This window comes from Carlito syrichta, unplaced genomic scaffold (genome assembly GCF_000164805.1).
Source record: "Carlito syrichta isolate Samal-C Ts95f unplaced genomic scaffold, Tarsius_syrichta-2.0.1 Scaffold306891, whole genome shotgun sequence".
Lineage (NCBI taxonomy): Eukaryota > Metazoa > Chordata > Mammalia > Primates > Tarsiidae > Carlito > Carlito syrichta.
Genome location: NW_007250987.1, coordinates 529,695 through 539,023, shown reverse-complemented (window position 1 = coordinate 539,023; position 9,329 = coordinate 529,695). Strand labels below are relative to the sequence as shown.

General features: G+C 46.9%; 2 protein-coding genes across 4 annotated transcripts in view; one reads left to right on the top strand and one right to left on the bottom strand.

The window, feature by feature from the left end:
* TRAPPC6B (trafficking protein particle complex 6B) overlaps positions 1-3,163 on the bottom strand; it is a 12,631-nt gene extending 9,468 nt beyond the window's left edge. The window contains exon 1 of one of the 3 annotated variants that reach the window (XM_021715238.1): positions 2,800-3,163. In XM_021715238.1, the coding sequence (XP_021570913.1) occupies positions 2,800-2,880 (81 nt within the window). In that variant the 5' untranslated portion in view covers positions 2,881-3,163. Of the gene's footprint in view, positions 1-772; positions 796-2,799 lie in introns of those variants that run through there. The other 2 variants (XM_008063515.1, XM_021715240.1) reach the window with 2 other exon arrangements.
* A 3,928-nt stretch (positions 3,164-7,091) lies between these two features.
* The window catches only part of PNN (pinin, desmosome associated protein), an 8,834-nt gene continuing 6,596 nt past the window's right edge, over positions 7,092-9,329 (top strand). Inside the window, exons 1-3 of the mRNA XM_008063514.1 lie at positions 7,092-7,295; positions 7,945-8,016; positions 8,712-8,780. Of these exons, the coding sequence (XP_008061705.1) occupies positions 7,183-7,295; positions 7,945-8,016; positions 8,712-8,780 (254 nt within the window). The 5' untranslated portion in view covers positions 7,092-7,182. The remainder of the gene's footprint in view (positions 7,296-7,944; positions 8,017-8,711; positions 8,781-9,329) is intronic.

Sequence of the window (9,329 nt, the reverse complement as noted above, 5' to 3'; positions counted from 1 at the left end):
CCCAGCTACTTTTTTTTTTTTAAGAGCCTCTCACACTCTCACCCAGGCTGTAGTGAAGTGGTACAATCATAGCTCATTGCAGCCTTGACTTCCTGGGTGCAAGCAATCCTCCCACCTCTGTCTCCCGAGTAGCTGGGACCACAAGTACATGCCACAACGCCTGGCTAATGTTTGGACTTTTGTAGAGCTAGGGTCTTGCCATGTTGCCCAGGGTGGTCTCAAACTCCTGGGCTCAACTGATCCTCCTGCCTCAGTCTCTCAAACTGTTGGGATTATAAGCATGAGTCACCGCACCTGGCATTTTTGTTTTGTTTTGTTTTTTTGAGTTGGAGTCTCATTCCGTCACCCAGACTGGAGTGCAGTGGCACGCTCCCAGCCACTGCAGCCTCAACCTGCAGGGCTCCGGAGATCCTTCCGCCTCAGCCTTCTAAGTAGGTGGACCTACAGGTGTGCCCTACATGCCCGGCTAACTTTTTTTTTTTTTTTTTTTTTTACTTTATTGTGGAGATGAGGTCTCATCAAGTTGCCCAGGCAGGTCTCAAACCCGTGGGCTCAGGCAATCCACTCACCTCAGCCTCCCAAAGCGCTGGGATTACAAGCTGAGCCACCAAGACCGGCTGCCTGGCAGTTTTAAAAATAATTTTTGCTTATATTTACTTTCAATTATTTTTCCCCATCAGAAACATTTTTCAATAAGAAAAGAAACACAGCTGGGCACGGTGGCTCACACCTATAATCCTAGCACTTTGGGAGGCGAAGATGAGATGATTACCTGAGTCCGGGGGTTCGAGACCATCACGAACAACTTGGCTAGACCTCCTCTCTACAGTAAGTCAAAAAATTAGCTGGGCATGATGATGCGCACCTGTAGTTCCAGCTACTTGAAAGGCTGAGGCACAAGGATCACTTGAGCCCAGCAGGTAGAGGCAGAGGCTGCTATGACCACTGCACTCCAGCATGGGCAACAAAGTGAGACTCGGACTAAAAAAAAAAAAAAAGTTATTTTGAGTTTAAATGATTCAAAACTATGAATGTCTTTTCTTTCACATGATTAGCACATCTCTTAAAATTATTAGACAAGAGTAGAGTACCTCTGTTTGTTTTATTCAGGATTAACTCACTGGGAAAAAAAGAAAAATTTAAAAAGAAGAAAACTATTTTCCTGGGCAAGAATTGGAAGAGGAAAGAATGAAGACTTAAATGCACACATGGTGGTGATACATGGATGAAATTTATGATAAAGTAAAAGGAGTATGTTAATTGTTCTAGGAAGAAAGGGAGGCTAGCTTTGCACAAACAGTAAATGTTGGTGATGATAAAGTCCAAAGTTTCTGACTTGAAAAAAAATCTGCTATAGATTAGTCTGAGTAAGAATAGAATGTGCTTCCTTCCCAAAACTTTTCCCGAGGTATCTTCCTAATGAAATTTTCAAATGTATTGTTCCTAACTTTCCTGTAGTTTTACAAACTACCTTTTCTTAGCTGTTCCACAGGTACTTCAAAAATTTAACCTGCCCCAAAATAACTCATCATCTTCTCATCCTTATTTCTTTCTTCCTCTTCATTCCCTTTCCTGATTAACAGCAACACCATTTCCATTCCTACTCCCAATCTTAACCAAGGCCTATAAAGTCCACCTCCTGACTCTCAAACCTGTTCTCTCTTCTCATTATCTCTATCTTAATTCAGATCTTCATCATCTCCTGCAGTGATTCCAGCCAATAATGGATGTTCTCACTACAAGGATTTTCCCTCTAGCACAAACACTAGATTGTTTTTCTAAAATGCAAATGAACCATATCATTTCCCTCCTGAAAAATCCTCCCTTGAAAATATCCAAATTCTTCAATCATACAAGGCTCTTTCTAACTACAGCTCTCAATTCTCCTTACCACCCATTCAATCTAGTCATAATGAAATGCTTAATTAAGCATATTTAAATCCACCACTCTTTCACATCTCTGTACCCTTACCTTTGCCTAGGATGCTTTACCTACCCCCACCCCTAACCCCTCATTATTAAAAGCATTACAGAAGAAGCTCCTGATTGAGCATGACTTTGGAATACTGTATTTCTAAAATCCGTTACAACTCCGTGATTCTATACCTAATTACCAACCAATACCTAATTTTACCTATGCATTAAATCCCTATTCCCCAAGAACTGTAAGTAAGGGGTTTTATCTTATTTGTCTAGCACAGTGTCAGGCCCACAATCAATCGGTGAATAATGATTCCTAAATATTAGAAGTAACCTACACAAAGAAGAGGCCACAGTTTCATTCACTACTACATCCCTAGGCCCTAGAACTAACTCTGACATATGGGCACTAAATATCCTAGCGCCTGCAAACGTTCCTTTGACCTCTACCTTCATTAGTCCTCGAGGTGTGGGGAGTGGCACTGAGGGTCAGGCACGGGAAGGAGGGGCAGGTCTGTCCAGTGGACCGCTCAGAAGAGCTGGAGGTGCCAGCACAATTAAGTACGGGTGCCCAGACCAGCTCTGCAGTCAACCCTGCCGTAATTCATGGTAGAGACAACTCTTAAAAATAAGAAAATCTGTAGCGTGCAAGGCCAAGGTATGGAAACAGACACAAAAGAATCAAACAACAAAAGCTATGAAAGAAAAGGATTAAAGATGAAGAATCAAAGGTCGACAGGTTCTAGGGTTTGGTATCCCAAGGGGATAGACAAGTCTGGCCACACGTAGGGTGTCGATGGGACAAGAGCTGAAGGAAATCTGAGGGGAAGCAAACAGTGTCATCGTAAAAGGACCCCAAGGGCTTGTGGCAGCACTCACCACCTCCCCCTGCTCCGCGGACTTGTACACTCCAGACACCATCTCGTTATGGAGAAGCAAAAACAACGCCTCGTCCGCCATTTCCGGTTTATGCTTCCAAACTCCAGGTTTCGACTGCCGCTTGGCCCAGGATTGGGTTCCGGCTCGCGCCGGAGCGACTGGGCCGGCGCTGCGAGTCCCTCGGGGCGGCCCAGCTCCTTGTTGCTAGGAGACCGAGGATTCACACGGCCTTCCGATGGCCGGCACTGGAGAGGGGTACAGTCCTGGGGAGAGCCCGCCCCCAGGGCCACCAAGCCCTCCGGCCGAACGACAGAATATAACAGCGGCAGGAACCCAAATCGAACCCCGGAGACCTGATCTGGCCACTAGGTAGGGGGTGAGGAAGCAACTTCCGGTCCCCTCTACCCCAGCATTCCGCCAGCTCTATGGTCACTGAGTTCCTCTCTGAGGCCGGAGTGAGCTGCCCGCGCCCAGACTGGAGGAAGGTTCCTTTCCCGCGATATCTAGCAGGGAGGAGGATAAGATAAGACTTGAGCTCGCTTTGCCATCTCTGTAAATGAAGTGTAAAAGTTAGAAAAATTGACAAGAATTTCTGTTGGCTTCATCAAAAGCATCCAATTCCTGCCATATGTTCTTCAATATGAAAAGTTATAAAAAGAATCATCAATTTTCAGACCGTACATTTTTGCTATACTGAGAATTGGATTATCCCAATCCATATTGAATTAAGCCTGGGTACACCAAAGGATTTAGAGCTATTTTGGTCACGAGGAAGCTTACTGGGAGTGGGGTGCAAGGTACAAGGGAGGCTGTGTAAGTAAAAACAAGATATACTTGAACCAGAAAATGCAAACTAATCTCAGTATTAGGTGAATGAAAAGATGCTAAAGAATTCAGAAAAGCGATGTCACTGTGGCATGAAGTTCCTTAGACTCTACGGCAGTCATGAGATTTAACTTGCACAGAGGTGCAAATACATCATATTGTTGTACATCTTAAATTTTGTCTAACCGTATGACTTAGCCTTGAATTAGTTATTTTCTTGGCAATCCATGAAGATTTTTTTCCAATTAAATTCGTTGTTTCCCTCAGATGAACATATTGGGTTTTCCCAAATTGTTAACAATAGCCTCTCAAGTCTTCATGTCCTCTCACAAGAATTTAAGATCATGTTCCCACAATTTGATCATGGTAGGTTTTTTTTTTTTTTCTTACATGTCCCTTCTAATGTTTGGATCAGTTTATCCCATTCATCACATAAATCAAGTACATAAAAGTCCTACCTAAGCCTTTGAGAACGCTGAACAGTATAATTTATTTTTCCAGCACTAAATTTACCTACATGTGAAATCAAGTCCTTTATGTCAAGATTGTATTCTCACTCTCATCACCATTACCAAGGAACAGGAGTCCAAACCCACCACAGAGGTCAAAAGTAAGCAATTGACTGATTTATGAAGGATGACTTCTCAAACCACAATAACATGAGGTTTTTTTTGAGTCTTTTGTGGGATAGAAAGGAAACTAATATTTAAGGAGGACCTACTAAATATTAGACACAGCATCCCACTGATCCTCCTTCCTAAAACAAACTGTAAAATTGTCCAGGACCCTAGGAACAGTTCATATGGAAGCAGGAATAGATGAGGTTTTTTTCCCCCATTAATTCTAAAAGAATTTCTCCCTGGTGTGGTGGCCTGTAGTTTCAGCTATTCTGGAGGCCAAGGTGGGAGGATCCCTTGAACCCAGAATTCAAGGCAGCAGTGAGCCATGATGATGCCACTGCACCCCAGCCTGTCACAGAGTGAACCCTTGTCTCTCTAAAAGCATTTTTTTTTCTTTTTTGAGTTGGAGTCTCACTCTGTCGCCCAGACTGGAGTGTAGTGGCCGCTCCTGGCCACCGCAGCCTCGACCTGCTGGGCTCCGGCGATCCTTCCACCTCAGCCTTCCAAGTAGCCGGAATTACAGGCATACGCTACAACACCCGGCTGATTTTTTTATGTATTGTAGAGAGGAGGTCTTGCTGCCCAGGCGGGTCTCAAACCCACGGGCTCAGGCAATCCACTCATCTTAGCCTCCCAAAGGCATGGGATTACAGGCTGAGCCACCGAGCCCAGCCTAAAAGCATTTTTACAGAGACATTATTGGTGGACAGGATCTACTATTACCACACTCATGCCTTAGGTACTGCCTGAGGTTGTGCAAGACCAATCCCCCTTTTCCCCCTCCCCCACAGCCTCAGCCTCTGAGAAGCTGGGATTACAGGCGTGAACCACTGAGGTCACCCAGTGATCTTTCTTGTACACTGATGTATCCAAGTGTGTAGAAGAGCACCTGGCACATAGCACGCATTCAATAAATATTTAAGGAATGAGTGATTATTGTTCTTGCAAAAGCCTGCCAACTCCATGGAAGCAGGAACCACAGATATCTTATTCTAGGCTTTATCTTCAAAATCTAGTTTACTGCTACATAGTGGAAGCTTAAAAAGGTGTTTGGTTGAATGTGGCTTCTGCTTAAGATATTTTGCTCACTAATGATTAGTGCAAAGGAGGATGCCTGGCTGAGACTATTCATATTGTTTTCTGTTGAACATTTTTCTGAGCAAATATATTCAATTTGAATATATGTTCCTGCAATAAAACCAGTTCCTATATTGGCAGTGCAGGTAGAGCAGAACCAGAAGACCCACACACACACGGCACTAACAACAGGAATACTTCCCAGACTGTGTTAAACAACTCTAGGCCAGGTGAAGAGGCCAAAACTGGAGGCCAGGTACAGTGGCTCCTGCCTGTAATCCTAACACTTTGGGAGGCTGAGACAAGAGGAATCGTGGAGGCTAGGAGCTCAAGTCCAGTCTGGGCAACACAACAAAACCCTGTCTCTGTAAAAAGTGAAAATGAGAAAAAATAAAAAATAAGTAGGGCACTGAGGCTCCCATCTGTCATCCCAACACTTTGGGAGGCTGAGACAGGTAGATTGCTCGAGCCTCATGGAGTTCAACAACAGCCTGGACAACATAGTGAAATCTAGTATCTACAGAAAAAAAAAAAAAAGAAAGAAAGAAAGAAAAATTAGCAGGTGTGGTGGTGTGAGCCTGTAGTCCCTACTACACCAGATGCTGAGGTGGAAAGACTGCCTGAGCCCAGAAGGTCAAGGCTGCCCTGAGCCATAATGGACATGATCAGACCACTGTACTCCGGGGCTTGGGTAACAGAGTGAGACCTGAAGTAAAAATAAATAAATAAATAAATAAAATAAAGAGGTTAAATAAACCATGCCTGGCCTCCTCAGTCTCATCGTTTGTTTTTGTTTGTTTGTTTTGTTTTTTGAGTTGGAGTCTCACTCTGTAGCCCAGGCTGCAGTGCAGTGGCATGCCTGTGGCCTCCGCAGCCTCAACCTGCTGCTGGACTCAGGCGATCCTTCCGCCTTAGCCTTCTGAGTAAGTGGAACTACAGGCGTGGTCTACCACGCCCGGCTCATTTTTTTTTTTTATTTCTTGTAGAGACGAGGTCTCACCAAGTTCCCCAAGCCGGTCTCGAACCCGTGGACTCAGGAAATCCTCTCGTCTCCACCTCCCAAAATGCTGAGGTGACTGGGCCACCGCCCCAGGCTCATCATTGCTTCTTCCTTTTCGTACATCCTTAGAGCAGGCTCACCCCGTAGGATGAGTCTCAACTAGCGTGACCAAGGGAGAGTCACGCTATCTCCAGTCTCAGTCTCCTTATCAGTCACACGGGGCTTCACCCAGGTTCGGTCAGACCGACCCCTCACAATACGTTAGCTGTGATGATTCAAAACTGACTAGCCCTGTTCCCCGTTCTTCGCTTCCCCCGGCTGCCTTCGCTTTAACCTCCTCGAGGGAAGCACGCGCCCCCCCCCCCGCTCTGGGCATGCGCAACAACAGAATGGCCGCGCCCCTTCCTAATTAAATCATTAGCCAAGGTGAGGGCAAGGAGGGAAAGTAACCTCGCCTCGGCCCTACCCGGATGTGATCAGGGGTTAAAACGACCTCAGGCACGTCACATCACAGGTAAGAGGCTTGGGAAAGTCCGCGCTGTCCTCGCCACAACTGCAGGCTCGCAAGCCCACGTCTCGGAAGACCCGGGGACCCTCAAGCGCGCCCAGGCTCTGCGCTAGAAGGGGGAGTTCCGCACCCGCAGCTAATAGGGGAGGGAGGGGCCCGCCTGTCCGACTTTTCATTGGCTCAGAGTCACAAAGGCTGCGGCTTCTCCCTCTTCCGGTCGCTGAGTGGTCGAGGCCGAAAAGCAACGCGCATCGTCATTGGCGGAGCCCAGCTGTCAGTCTTCTCGCGTCTCGCGGCGCGGCATAGCACGGCGCGGCCTGGAGAGCAGTCTCGAAGCCTGCTGCGGGGAGAAGATGGCGGTCGCAGTGAGAACTTTGCAGGAGCAGCTAGAGAAGGCCAAAGAGAGCCTCAAGAATGTGGACGAGAATATTCGCAAGCTCACCGGGCGGGATCCGAATGACGTGAGGTAAGGGCCCGACGGGCACCGCGAGCTCGGATCGGCCGCCCCTCAGGTCCGGGTGAATTGAGGGCGGGGAGGGCGGCCGGCCCAGAGAAGACTGACTCTCGGGGCCTGTTCCCGGGGCCGCTGTGGAAACCTGTTCTCTGTGAGATCGGGGAGGCCGGGCTCAGGTGCCGGAGGAAGGAGAGCCAGAGCTGGGCACGCCGGCACGGCTTGCCGGCCTGTGGGAAGGCCGGGACTGCCGATTCTCGTCCTCGGCCCTGCAGGCCCGGAACTGCAGCACAAAGCCCCTTCCCGCGCCGGCAGCCACGGTCTCGGGCCCGGCCCGGGGACTCCGCCGGGACGCGAACCGCCGCCTCGTCCCCGGCCTTTTGCCCACGTGCAGCTTCCGGGGGGTGGCGGGACGGGGACCCCATTCGGGCTTGTTAACATGCCGTGGCCTCGAGGGAGACGTGATTTCTGTGCTGTGGCTTTTGGAAAACCGAGGAAGTTGAATGAAATCGTACTTCCTTGCTCTGCTGCAGACACGTGGATCTGAAACTGTCGTCTTAGAACTTTTGTTTTCTCTTGGTGGTGCGCCACTTCCCTAAAAGTAGTTGGTGCCATTACATGGGTCTACGTGGGATATTTATGCTGATTTGTCCATCTCTTCTAGGCCCATCCAAGCCAGATTGCTGGCCCTTTCTGGTCCTGGTGGAGGTAGAGGACGTGGTAGTTTATTGCTGAGGTAAGATTTCCTTAAGACTTAACTGCCTACTAAAACTGTGGGGACTATGTACGCTCAGTGGATATATTGATTTGGGCAAAATTCGTGATCGAGCCAGTAGCAGTGCTTGTGTTATCTTTGTTTCATGCTGTGATCGGATCGTTTTCTGTATAAATATTGTTATGTCCTGAAAAACTAGAGATTGAAGAATGTGTTGATTGACCAATGTTGTGTCAATGTAATTTATTCTTTGGTAGTTTAAAAAGATAGCGTAAAGGCATTTTGGGGTGCTTGTTCACTTAAAGTGACTTTAGTTGGAGAAAGATTTTGAAAAGTTCAACCAAATTCTCTTGGCAAATGGCAATTTTATTTATTTTTGAGTTGGGGTCTCATCGGTCACCCAGGCTGGAGTGCAGTAGCACACTCACAGCCACTGCTGCCTCAATTTGCTGGGCTTAGACGTTCCTTCCCCTCAGCCTTCCAAGTAGCTGGAACTACAGGAGTGTGCCACCACACTTGGCTAATTTTTTGACTTACTGTAGAGATGAGGTCTCACCCACTTGTCCAACCTGGTCTTGAACCTGTGGGCTCAGGCAGTCCTCTCACCTTGGCCTCCCAAAGTGCTGGGATTATAGGCATGAGCTACTGTGCCTGGTGGCAAATGGCAATATTGGTCTTACTTCAAGTGCTTAATATTGAACCCTTTTTCATTGCAGGCGTGGATTCTCAGATAGTGGAGGAGGACCCCCAGCCAAACAGAGAGACCTTGAAGGGGCAGTCAGTAGGTAGGTTAAAGGATTTCTGAAGGCTTCTCTGTTTCCTAAGATAGCACACAAATATAAGCATTTGGTAAATTGTCAAATCATATTGTATTAGAATTGAGCAGTATATCACTTCTCCCCCAACTTTCCTTGGTATTTGACTGAGCTGAGACAACCAGTTCTTTGCTCACGATAACCCAAATTTTATCAACATAAAGGTCATGAAAAGAATACAATTTGAGGAAATTGTCAGTTGGTATCACCTTTCCTGTCTTGTACTTCAAAATTTGAACCAGCTTGAGAAATAGTTAGATAATACAGGAGATAAAGGTTTGGTTTAGGCCTTAGTCAATACATTTTATTCTTTCACTGCAGGAATAAAGAGTAAAATGGGATGAAGTCTGATAGAAAGAAGTGGCAATGAAACCTAGAAAAAGTATTTGTCCTCAGTGTACAATTACATAAATTCTGCGGTGGTCATTTAAACTTTTTTTTTTTTTTGAGTTAGAGTCTCACTCTGTCGCCCAGACTGGAGTGGAGTGCAGTGGCCGCTCCTGGCCCCCCCAGCCTCCA